Below are 13,621 nucleotides of genomic sequence, written 5' to 3'. Positions count from 1 at the left end.
TTTTCTTAACTGTTATTGATAACAGTAACCATCACTGAAACTATGTAGAATTGTAAAAAAAAGGTTATGATCACCAAAAATTTACATGCCTGTTTAGGTGGAATTGTAATTATACATCTGTAATTTAATCATAATTATTCATTTGTTGATATGTAATTTAATTGTGGCTATTACATCTGTTGGTGTGTAATTTTATTGTAACTATACAACTCATTGTGTTTGTAATTTGATTAACTGGCCAAAAAATTATTATACTTTAGTCTTTTGAAATTGCAAATCATTTTAAGTAGGTAAGTTAGATATAGACAATTTTCTAATTTTAAAATCAGTAAAGAAAAATTATTGTTATTGTATTTATTAATTTCAGGTTTTGAAGTCTTGAATCCAAATAACATTTAAGTTGGATATAATCAAACTTAAAGTTTTGAGTTATCCTAAATATAACATGTTTTCAACAGCTTTTGAAGTTGCTGAAGAGATGAGAAAGTTGATTTTGAAGCTTTATTCGGAGTATCTGTCTTCGGATGGAAAGGTAAATTTTTCATTTGAATGTATTAAGATGCTTTAAAGCAATACTTTGACAAATAAAAAAGGACTGAATGTAAAGACTAAAAATTATTTGAAAACCAGATGAAGAAATCATCAAATGTCTTTCAAAAAGATGACATTGAGTTGTAGTTCTTCTGGATAGAATGCAAAAAACATCTTGCTGTCATTGTTTTATTGTAGGTCAGTTCTACAGTAGTTCCTGTGTGACATTACATGCCTCAAGAAGTATTTGGAAGTATTGGACTTACTGTTGAATTACTAATTATGCCCCAAGCTAAAGTGGGTGTGTAAATGTGTATTCAAAGGAAGATTCTCTGTCATGTGAACTGATAACATTAAAATTATTGGTTAAAATAGATAAGGAAAATCTGTATAGAATTTCAAGTCACAAACAGTTTGTATTGTAAATGTTTTTGTTCCAAGTTTTTGTTTTGTAATATAAAGGTTAATTTTTGATCTGATACATGTATCGTTATTTCAAATAAGTTTGAAATTTTTCTCTTTTTTTTTTCAGAAAGTTGATTATAGAGGATTGGGTGCTAGTGAAAGTTTCAAGGAATATAAAAAATTGTCTACAGAGCTTCAACGAGTTAACCTGAAAGGCCTAAGCCGAGAAGAGACCCTTGCTTTCTTTATCAACATATATAATGCCCTTGTAGTGCATGCAACTGTGAGTCGTGGACCTCCTACTAATCTGTGGCAAAGATGGAAGGTTTGAAAAACAATCTATAATTAAGTGTCTCATTTTAAAAACCTTAAACATGCAACTGATTTGAGTTGGAGAAGAAGACATTACACACAAAAAATTTGACAATGATTATAATAAGAAAACTTCATGAAGGATGCAGATTTTGGGATTAAAGAAAACTTTGCCTAAATTAATCTTAACTTCTGATCAAAAGCAAGCTACCTATACAGATCAGAACTAAAGATATATATACTTATTGATTAGCATAGCTAATTAAATATAATGTTTAAACACTATTACTTATAATGATTAGAATGTATTGTTTTGTCAGTTTGGTACCTTTGCTTTGACAACATTTTCAGCTGTTGAATGCTTTATTGGCTTACATAATATTTTATGTAATTCACATAACTTAATATTATGTTTCACTGGAATAGTTTAAAGTCATTGTTTTCTGTTAAAATTGTTGGTATATCATGAATGTATTGACAAGTCTATACTGTAAAAGTTATTGAAACATTTTTAGTACACCAATCACAAAACTCTGACTTATCTTTGTGTACCTAGGAACACAGTGTGATGTTGAATATTAGTTCACTCGTTACTTTATCTGGTAGATAATATTACTGTAATTATTCAAAAAGGAAGAATGAACTGACAGGTTTTATAAAGTCAGTAGACTAGAGTATCAAACTATTGTAGTACAATTTGTGATACAATGAACCATAGCGAGACAACAGTTGACTAATCAGTTGTTTCATTTAGAACATAGTTTAATTTCTGTTACTCTGAGACAATAATAATTAAATTGGTTTCAATGGTCTTTGTAATAATTTCTCTAGTACAAACCAATGTTCTTCTATGTTTACAGACCCCAAAATCACTAAAACATTAGTACAGTTGTGATTTAACTGGACCTTCTTTTTAATTTTTTTTAACTATTGCTTCCTCTGCTTTTTTCTACCCCTAATTTCACATAATAGCAATAGATGTCTTTTGGAACCTTAAATGTGATGTTCCATGTCAGACCATTCTGTTAATTTCTGTGTACATTAAGTCAATATGTACAAGTCTTGATGATTTTTCTTTTATAGCAGACTCTGGCTATAGGAACTGGAAGCTATATGCCATCTAGTATTATAGGATATATAGTAGCAATATGAAGCTTCTAAATGTTTCCCACAGCTGCCTTTTTGAAATAGCCCAGTTCTGTGAGAAATCTGCAGACCAGGCAACACTGGACTACTAACTCTATTGATCATATAGTAACTTTTTCTCTGTATATGTATATGCTATAAAAAATAGCAAATTTTCTACAAAAAAAAAATGTTGCAGCATACATGATATCTTAGGTTGAGTTATTAACAAGCAATACAGTGATGGATGATTGTTCTTATTATCATTTCTCTTATAAATGTTACAATATTAAATGACAATAATGATCAAATTTACTTTAACTTCTAGTTCTTCAACTCTGTATCATACATTATTGGAGGTCATCCATACTCTCTTCAAGATATAGAAAATGGAGTATTGAGAGGAAACAAAAGAGGGATTGGTATGTTTTTTTGTCCATTTGGTAAAGCAGATCCTCGTCTTCAGTTCATAATGAAGGAAGTGGACCCTCGTATCCACTTTGCCTTAGTATGTGGAGCAAAAAGCTGCCCCCCCATCAAAACTTATTCTCCTCAGGTTAGTTCAAGTATGCCTTAGAGCAGCGTTTCCCAAACTTTTTTGGCCATGGAACACTTTTCAGCTGAGAAAAAGCGTACAGAACACTAGACACGTGAAATGTTGGTGTGGAGGGTATGTTGCACATGCAGCACCTTCTAGATTTGTATATTGTTCATTTATTTATTTAATCAAATTACATATTAATGAAAAAATAATGATTTTAAACTTTAATAAAATATTTAACATTTTTTGTACGATCATAATTTATTATGAAATATTTTCCAATATATTAGAATTAGATAATATCAATTTCGAACTGAAGAAGAATTATAGAAGATGTCATATCTATTCTACATAATATCTTAGTGGAGAGGTTTGTACCTAAAATATATTATAAGCATAAAAATGTAAAAGCCAACGAAGCACCAATCAATCTCGGAAGGAACACCAGTGTTCCGAGCAACGTAGTTTGGGAAATGCTGCCTTAGGGCATTTCTGGTTTTTATTTTGTAAAATTTATCTTTACAGCTTGCTAATTGTTTTTTAAGATCAGTGCTGTTGAAAAAAATGTTCCAGTAATTTTTTGTTATATTTATACAAATTAATAGTTTTCCATTTACCACAGATTAAAAATATCTTTCTTTCCACCTGTTGAAATATTTTTTTTATTCAGATAACTATTACAGAAACTTGAGATTCATTTTTGTTGAGCTGAGGGTTGTTTTTTGATACATCATGTAAGAAAAATTATTGCAGAATAACCCTAGAATCAATCATCATATTGTACTTCTTACAATTTGTGCTAGATGCAGGTTGGCCCACCCTTTATATTTTTGTTTCTGTCAAGATATAAAAGCTAAGTGTAGTCCATCTGAAGATAGTGAAATATGTTTTTACATATTAAACAACATAAATTTACTTTAAAATTTCTTGATATGGAGTTCCTGCTTTAAAAAAAAATCAAGTCAACTTACCAAAAGTTTCAAAATACAGTTCAGTCATGTTCTAGCCACCAGAACCCAGTGTTAGTGGCAGAATAGGCAAACATATGGAAACTGTGTATGTCATGACTGCTTCCTCGTAACATTACTTGGGAATATGTTAGATCTAAAATTTGTTTTTTATTACAGTTATAATTTTTAGATAGATAAAAGTGACTAAGAGACACCAGAATTAGGAATTATGTTTAAATAACAGTGGTATACCTTTTTACATATGTATCTATATCCTTCAAGACAGTGACAGTGACGAATATTTTTCACAGCAAAAAAACAAAAGAGAGAGAGAGGTTTTTTTTGTCATCAGTGACTAGATTGAAAGTTTGAATAACTACAGCTTTAATTATATACATGCAGAACATAATGTTTAGTGATAAAATAATCTAATAAATTAAGTTTTTTTAAAGTTTTTGTTTGTTATCAATCTTTTGTCTCCTTGAAGAAAGTATTCTAGAGTAATTTCAATATTTATTTATTTGTTTTTATTTATAAAATTAACTATCATTTACAGCAATGAAAAATCATTTACCAATAGTTTAATGATTTTTGAAACTACTTTGTGTTTACCATTGTGATTATTTAGTTTTCATTAAAAAACATTACACTTTTGTTTCATTACTATTCTATATAACAGAAGTGTGTGTAATGGAAATATATATATATATATGTTCTTATTAGTTGCATATGTACGTGCATATTTTCTGCAATTATAATTGTTATACTAGCCATCCACACCAGGTGTTACTCAGGTATTACCTGAAAAGAGGGCCAATGTTTAGCTATTTTTAAACAAAGGATCAAAATTACATATCAAATACACAAACGTACTAATACTGAAAAGATAGATGTACTGTTTTCGAGCATTCTGTGAATATGAAATTCATACGAACAAACATTTAAATATAATAATTTCCATCAATAATATGAATTCTAACATCTTTATGCATGTTTTTTTTTAAACCTGTGGTTACAAAACTGTTATTGTTTTCCATTATTGACGGGAATGATAATATGAATTCTAACACTTATGTGTGGTTTCTCGTAAAAAAAAAGTAGAACAATAACAGTTTTATAACATGTTTTTAAGAAAACAAATTTATGACTGGTTTCTTTTAAAAAATATAGAACAATAACAGTTTTGTAACAAAAGGTTTTTAAAAAATGTTGTACAGAATAAAACTTAAATTCTTGTTTAGTCCTCTAGTTAATTGATATAATCAATCATTCTCTCCATTAGCCAAAACTACTTAACTTACTTGGTAATTTAAAATCAAAGACAGTATTTAGAAACTTGTGTAAGTTCTCTATTTATGTGGTTTAGATGCAAAATTAAACCTTTAATTTTACAATGTATTATTTGAAGTAGGAAAAATTCCTTTAATTTTTCTGTACATAATACCTATAATTGTATTATTTTCCTTGTGTTTATTATATCAAAGCAATTGATTTTTATTCTATGTACTTAATAACTTCAATACCAGATGTCAGTTATTGTTATGTCTGTTGCCTAGATACATATTTTAAAACGGAGTTCCACAGATAACGAATTTTATCGCTCAGTACGTTGTTGCCTGATGAAGGCCTCAGTAAAAGGGCCGAAAGCACGCAAATAAAAGTATTTTAATGTAGATAAAAGTCCATTTATAATTCTACATATTAATTTACGTGTGTTATGAGTATTAAACAACATTTGTTAGAGGCTAGTTAAGCATGATGGAAAATATCGCTTACTTTTTGTGATACTGTTTTTTTAATAGGCATTTCCCTCTCCTCTCACTATCTGGTGAAACTCGCAGCTGCACTGCTCATTCAGAAATGTTTTAATAAATTTTTGCATCACTCGTATCTCTTTCAATTTTTTAAAAAATCTTTTTAAATAAAAGTCGTTATTACCTGTGCAGTGAAAAACAAATTTGACCTTATTTGAAATTAGTTTTTCGCTGCACGGGTAATAATGGCTTTTTATTTACAATATTTTTTTATTAATTTGAAAATCAGAAATACAAATGAACAAACATTTAAATATAATCATTTCTACAAATAACATGAATTCTAACACTTTTATACATTTTTTTTTAACCTGTTTTTACAAAACTGTTATTATTAAAACTTATTTCCTAACAATTTGTTGTACCAAGCGACAGATGGCAGCATTTACTTCTCTCTTTTTATGGCTTAAAGGCAAAACAACAGGCAAAATGTTGTTTAGAAAAAAATAATACCCAGGTGCATGCCATCGGAATTCACTTAGTATGTGTGTAAAGTTTCAGGTCTCTTTCCTCTTGGAGCTATGGTGCTAACTGACTGACACACACACAGAGGCTGTTTTTTTAGTATAGATAATCCCATGAATTAATTTGTAGATAATTCTATTTCAGTATTATGCTACAGTAATGCTACAAATAAACTAAAATCATCATTATAAAAACTTCACAATTACACACAGAAAACATAGGCTCTAACACTAGAAGAAACCTCCATTCTATTTTGTGTATGTTCTTTTATACAAGTGTTTAACCACCTTGTGGTATAACTTGTCTACTCTTTGACGTAGCCAAGGCATTTTAATTTATACACAATGAGCAACCTTTTCAGTTTTGGAATTCTGTGCTTAAAACAATTAAAAGTAATTCTCGGGTTTGATTTAAAAACACATGTTAATTCTTATTGTGAAGAGAGGAAATCCACTATACACTTTAAATAAAAGCCCAGAGATACTGCTTTTGAATGGACTGTATATTTTGTGTTTAACTTTATTACAACATTTCAACCAGTTGTGTGGCCATTCGGGTAACTAAAATCAAAGGTCATCTAAGGAAGGTTTATGCTGACAACTTCAACCACACAAGCATCTACAAATATTAATGCGATAGCACTTACATAGGCAAAACTGGATGCAACTTAAACAGTAGGATCAAAGAACATAACAATCCCCCATCACACATTTATGAACACAACACAAAGAATTCACATCCACTTAACATTAACGACTTTAAAATATTATGCAATGCGAACAATAATAAAAGAAAAATAAAAGAAGTATTAATTATTCATGAACTAAAACCTAATTTAAATCAAAACACAGGTGTCACCCTATATGTTTTCTAAATTTGAACAAGATGCTTGCGTAGTATTTCACAATAGAGGACAGTTACCTGATGATGGCCACACAAGTGGTTGAAATGTTGTGATAAAGTTAAATAGAAATCAACAGTCCACATCAAAAGCTGTATCGCTGGACTTTTATTTAAAGTACATGTTAATTCTGTTTTAAAATATTTCGTACTAAATTTTCTATAATGTTTTCTTTACATATTTGAAGTATTGACCCACATATGGCAATACTAAAATAAAAGATCTTTTTGAGACATAATAACTTGGTATAGTATGGGTGGTAATTTTCTGAGTATAATTTAATTGTTTTTATCAACTATACCATTTGTTTTGTATTAATTTAACTTAATATTTTATCTTATTAGTTCATTATATAAGAAGTAGTTGTTACTTACAATCTAATAAACTCAGTAGGTAAGAATTTGCCCAAGATTTTCTTTAAACATGATAGGAAAAAAGCTATCAAGTGTGCATACAAGTCTGAGAATCTGCGTGTGGAAGGTTAGCCTTATGGTAGAGTTCTGAATTGCAGGTCTTGAGAGCTAGGTTTGAATCAGTGTGATACCATGATATATATATTTCTTGCACTTTAAGCTGTGGATGCATTAAAAGAGTTACATTCAGTCACTTAACATAGATGGTAAGGTGCTTCTGACTGCTGCTTTTCCTCTGATCAGTAGTTCAAAATTAGAGGCTGGGGCAGGTAATCTTAGTAGCATTGTTCTATGATAATGTTGGATTTTGAATACAAATTCACACCAACGTAGTCTGAATTTGGTGAACCAGAATTTCCAAAAAAAAGCCAACTTACAGTCACTTTCATACTCAACAGTAAACTTTATATTTTGATGTTGAGAGTTTAAATACTGAAAATAAAAAAGATATTTCTTGTTCTGTAGTTTTAAATGTGGTAAAAGTGCCATTCATATAATGTCCGTAGAAAAGTGGTTTGACTTGGAAATTGCTTTTCCTGATGACGTAAGAAAAGGTTAGCCAGCACTGAGGCTAGTCTATAACTTATAGTAACCTCATTTATTTAATCATATATATATATAGATCCATTAAATGTTTATATTCTTTTACAGAACTTACATTAGTTTTGAATATACATTTCTCATATAGGTGCTCCATTTATAGTGTTCTCTTCTGAATAAATTATTACAACATACATCTATAGTTCCTCCCAATGGATTGTTGATGTACAATGATTCAATGTTGGCTTATCTTTTACACATCAAACTGTACATTGTTTATGAAATTATTTTTATTACGTTTGTACAGAAACTCTAAGAACAAACAAAGGTTATCAAGTATTTGCATCAGCTTTATATCTGAACATGTATTGGTCAAACATCCCTCCTCCAAGTTTAGTGAAGAAGAGTTGATGTGAATTGAAGTTGAGCCTATGATTTGAGTAAATGTAGTTAAATAAATTGATAAAACCCGTGTTTAGATATGGTTATGATACAATAAATATCACCAGTTTAACTGTCACTATGATGTAAGCAGAATATAAATATTTCTCAACCACAATAACAGTATAATGCTTCTTATCCTTATCTATGATTGTATAAACAGTTGATCAGTGCTGTTTCTATTATTTTAAAATAAACAGAATATAAATAAAGAACTACAGCTGGCTACAGAGGCTTTTCTAGAAAGTGAAGATGGTGTGAAAGTCATTGACGATCAATCTCAGGTCCTGTTGTCCAGCATATTCAAGTGGTACAAGTGTGACTTTGGAAGTAGCGAAGAGGAAGTAAGTTGAGAGCTGGTTATTTTTGAAAAAAATAATGTTGGTTGATGCTATCAATATTTATTTCAAAATATTTAGCAGAGTTGTGCAAAATAATGTTGGTGTTTATTTTATAATAAAGACTAGGCAAATCAAATTAATTAATGGTATACATGAAATGTGATATCTTAGTAGAATAATACAAAATAAAATAAATGTAGTACTATATAAATATTACACAGATCAGAAACTTGTAGGATACTATAATTTGTTGTAATAAATGCAAATTTGCTATTTTATTAGAAACTTGGTTATATGTTCTCAAAGAAATTAGTTTTGTTCTCTTATAATTAATGAATTAAATAAATGTAAACAGTCATTACTAAAATGTTTGTATATATTTGCATGAGTAGTAGTTGGATGCATATTTATATTTTTATGTTAACAATCAAGAATTATTGAAAATTATAAGCAGTATTAGACATTTTGAAAATACACATATTAAAGGTATAAGTGCATATTAACTTAAATATTTATCTAAAAAAAAAGCCAAATTTTCATATTTATGCCATATTTGTTTTAGATGGAACTGAATAACATTTGTGTTGGCCCTACATATACAGAAAGTTAATCACACTATAAGAGTAGAAATTTGATGGTGCAATGCTATCGTGGGTAAACTTATGGCTGGAGGTTTTTGTTCACAACACTTTTTGAAGAAGTACATTTGTAAAGCAGAATTATTGAGTGATGAAGACCCAAAGAGCACAGCATTTTGAAAATATGGGGTCTTTAATGTTCTGTGTAGAAGCAGTAAAACATTCAGAGCCTTTAGGTCAGCAGTAGATAATGAAACTACTTTATAGCATACCATTCTGGAGCAGTGCTGTCACATACAAAGTGAACGTTATGGTTATGAAAGAGTCTTTTAATGCCCTACAATTGTGATGAAGTTGGGCATGTTTCTTGGAATCATTAATAAGATAATAAACAAGGATTCTACAATAATTAAAGCTCACAAGTCAAAATTTTACTAGCTTTACCTTGAAAGTAATGGTTGTTTTCCTAAGACAGGTGGCTAAAGAAACTCGAATCACAACAATGTTATTAATTTCCCTGTGCAGTTGCAGTGGATATTTTGCCTTTGAGTTGTTTAAACATGATATTTTAAGTTGATGTTTATATGCAGTGGGGGTTCAAGGGATCAAAGGGTATGATTTAAGATTGACCTTACTGTTCTTTACAGCAGTTTGTTACATGAAAATTGCAGTGTAGGGCAACAGTATTGAATCATGGCCATCATACTGTACTTGTTCAAAGGGCAGCACAGGACTAACATTTTTGTCTCGTAGTGTGATTAACTCTGAGTGTGTTTGTTTTGTATTTATATTTTAGCTACAAAAGTCCATTTTCCATTTTAGCAAAATTCATTTTCTGAGTTTTATTTGACGACTAACTTTCTTGAGAGTTACCCAATTAATTATCAAAAATTTTTAAGTTTTGAAACAGATATTTTTGGGATAGTACTAAAAATCATAACTAAACCAGTAACAAAAGTTAAACAAGTTTTCTACCAAATTAATATAATAATGAATAATATGACAATGACACAGAGTATAAAATAGAATGTTTACATTGTAAAAAGTTTTGTGTAGGAGAAATAGGTGGGAAAATAACAACCAGATGCAACGAACAAGAATAACAAAACAGTCAGACATAAATTAACATACAATTAAAGAACAACAGAAAATAAATTTTAAAAATATTAAAACATAATATAGAAAAAAACAACAAAGAAAATTAAAAAAAATTGGAAGCACTAAAAATATAAAAAATTAAAACCTAATATAAATAAAACATTAAGAATATCATTTTATTTGTATTAAGAACCAATCAGAGCTATCATCATCATAAACAGCTATTTGATTGGATGTATCTGTAATTCGAATGTTGCACGTGATCATGTCTCACTATTAGATACAAAACGTTTTACTGAAATAATCCGTTAGTATTATCCAACAAATAGCTGTTTTTAAACTTTATATAAGTTCAAACTTAACAGAATTAAAATTTTTTATTAGTACATTCAAATATATTATACCAAGATTTATGTGATATGTGATTTATGTAAGACTTGTTGCTGCCAATACATTAATATACATACATCTTTCATTTCTGGGGTAGTTGCTTCGATGGTTGTATCAACAAATGAATGATGGAGAGAAAAAGAAGCTTTTAGGAGGAGTAATACAAAATCCAAAACGAAAAGTTAGTTATATTCAGTACAACTGGGGTTTAAATTCTGCATAATGTTTAATTTAAAAATCCAATTGTGCTTAAATGTAATTAATTGTAAGTTATCTCTCATCTTTATATAAATAAATCATGAAAAGCAAATTTTATTATATGTTTGTAATTAATACTTGTGTGCCTTAAACTCTCTGGGTCAGTGTTACTCATTGTTAAATTTGTAATACGTCTTACCATACATAGATTAATGATTTGTTTTTATCTACTTGTGCTAAGAATTTTAATATTTCATGTACTAGGCATGTTTTTCAATTATTAGTTACTACAAACATATTTACAAATCTCATTTTTAAATCATTAGTCACAAGATCTAAGCTGAAATTTTAAGGTTTCAATTGCATAATATAATATATATATATATATATATATATATATATATAGGTAAGACTTACATCCTGTTAGGATATCTTATTTATTATTATACTTTAATAAGTTTCATGTTTTATTGGCAGGAAGTATATTTAATCTAACAAAAGATTTGTAAAAAATAAATAAATAAAGATAAAAAAATTAATTGGATTTTATAGTCGCTGTTGATTTATCTAATTTCGAAGAAGCTCAAGATCATCATAACCACAATTAATGGATTTAGTGGAGCCAATTGTTACCACATTGATTTAGTTGTTTTTATGTGTACATAACAAATTAATGTTAATTTTAAACTTACTCTATTTTTCTATATCACACACACACACACACTAGTGAGATTTGAATAAATTCTGTTAATTTTCATCTTTCAAAAGATGATTTAAAGGTTAGAATAAAATTTTAAACTGAGAATCTTGGTTTTTGTACACACACAATAACTTGCTTGGCTCTACTTTTTTCTTATAGTGTACATGGATTAATAGCCATTGTATATGTACTATATACTTGATACAAGAATTTGGAACATTCTTTTTGCATCAGTGTTTCTGAATTAAATTATTGAAGTAATTTTAAAGCTTGAGTGTGCTATTACAAGTTCTAGTGATGTGGAATGTTCAAGGTTAATTAAACACTTCATTCTATGAAAACAATGTTATTGTCAGATGACAGTTATATTTATATTTTATATTTTTAAGCAAAGTTTCAGGGACCAATTTCTCAATGAATTATATTAAAGAGTTCAAACTCGTTAAATAATGAGTAATGAAATATTTTATTTTTATGGTATGATAATTATCCAAATAAAACGTAACAAGAAAGGGTAATTTTCATGTAGTACTTCCCAGGCTTTTTTCTATACAAGGCACAAATTTACGTGACCCTATACAGCATCCCAAATAATAATATAGCCAATAACAAATTTGCAGGACAATTTTTCGATTCTTCTTAATCCAGTAGGCCTAACTGTATTCTTACTAAACTACTACATAGAAAGTGTTAAATAATTTTTGAAATATAAGTCTATAGAGGTTGCACCTGCCATAATAAAAAAACACTCAAAGTGCTCATCTGTTACTGTGTAATCACAAGTATTAAATACATATTCAAACTTTCTTTCATGGTTTAAAATGTTTCAGAAAGTTTATTTCATGTATTTCAAAGAAAGGATGGTTTTTAAAGTGCTTTTGTTGAACATATAAAATGAACTTTTCCTCACTTTTGTGCAATTATAATCAGTTAAATATTAAAGTAGACAAAGTAGATCAGAAAGAAAGTGCCCATTTTTTGAGTTGTTATCTGTGTAACTTTCTCAGTTTCAAGTTAACAATTAAACCACAAAATACTTTTAGAAAAAACTGTTTTAGGAGGTTTAAGTTTTTTTTAGCAGTACAAGTTGTAGATGTTATATTTACTTATAAACAAATTTGTTTTACACGTGTGTATGTATGTTTTTTGGCGATTTAAATTATTTGTGCATTGTAAACAAGAAATTCAAACACCTTGTTCTGCCCAATGATATCCTTCCTGGCTCACATCAGGCTTGTGTTTAAAAAAAAAAAGTACAGTTAGTTTTACTTGTACTTCTTTTAGGTGTTGATAACCTTTAACCTTTTTTTTTTCCAGTCACCATAATTAACTGTGAGTATACATTTGGTTGTTTTGTATAAAGGTGGATTTTTTTCTTAAAATCTTTTCAAGTGGTTCAAAACTGTGGGATCACAACTAAACTAAACAAGATTAATATATTTCTTGAAATGTAGTATGAAACTGCTTTACTTTTTGATTGCTTAATATACACTTTGAGGCCAGATGTGGCCTAGTGGATAATATGACAAGTCTGGTAATACAAAAGCCCTCACCAGGTAATGATTGGCATGTAGTCATCTCAGGCTTTGAATTGTGTGTCAGGTGTCTGAGCAAGGAAATCTTGTTTATAGATTTGACTGGTTGCATTAAACCACACTGGCTGGTTCGTGTCTGTTACTGCTACGTCATACTACACCCTTTGCAGTTGGGGTGCATGATAAGACTAACCATTTAATCCTACTATTTGATCAGAGTAGCCTAATAATTTGTGGTGGTTGCTGTGAATACCTGCCTTCTCTCTAGTGTATTAGCTAAAAATTAGGCATGACTAGTATGGGTAGTCATTTTGTATCTTTGGCAAATAACCAAAGAAAGTTT

At 29.1% G+C, this 13,621-nt stretch overlaps 1 protein-coding gene across 1 annotated transcript in view; it reads left to right on the top strand.

Moving 5' to 3' along the window:
• LOC106472365 overlaps window positions 1–12,824 on the top strand; it is a 20,025-nt gene extending 7,201 nt beyond the window's left edge. Inside the window, exons 5-9 of the mRNA XM_022400953.1 lie at window positions 459–532; window positions 1,064–1,261; window positions 2,702–2,929; window positions 8,639–8,782; window positions 10,943–12,824. Coding sequence (XP_022256661.1) covers window positions 459–532; window positions 1,064–1,261; window positions 2,702–2,929; window positions 8,639–8,782; window positions 10,943–11,068 — 770 coding nt within the window. The 3' untranslated portion in view covers window positions 11,069–12,824. The remainder of the gene's footprint in view (window positions 1–458; window positions 533–1,063; window positions 1,262–2,701; window positions 2,930–8,638; window positions 8,783–10,942) is intronic.
• Window positions 12,825–13,621: the final 797 nt, after the last annotated feature.

The sequence above is a fragment of the Limulus polyphemus genome, unplaced genomic scaffold (assembly GCF_000517525.1).
Source record: "Limulus polyphemus unplaced genomic scaffold, Limulus_polyphemus-2.1.2 Scaffold5275, whole genome shotgun sequence".
NCBI lineage: Eukaryota > Metazoa > Arthropoda > Merostomata > Xiphosura > Limulidae > Limulus > Limulus polyphemus.
Note: the sequence above shows the minus strand (reverse complement) of the source record. Positions and strands in the feature narration are given on the sequence as shown.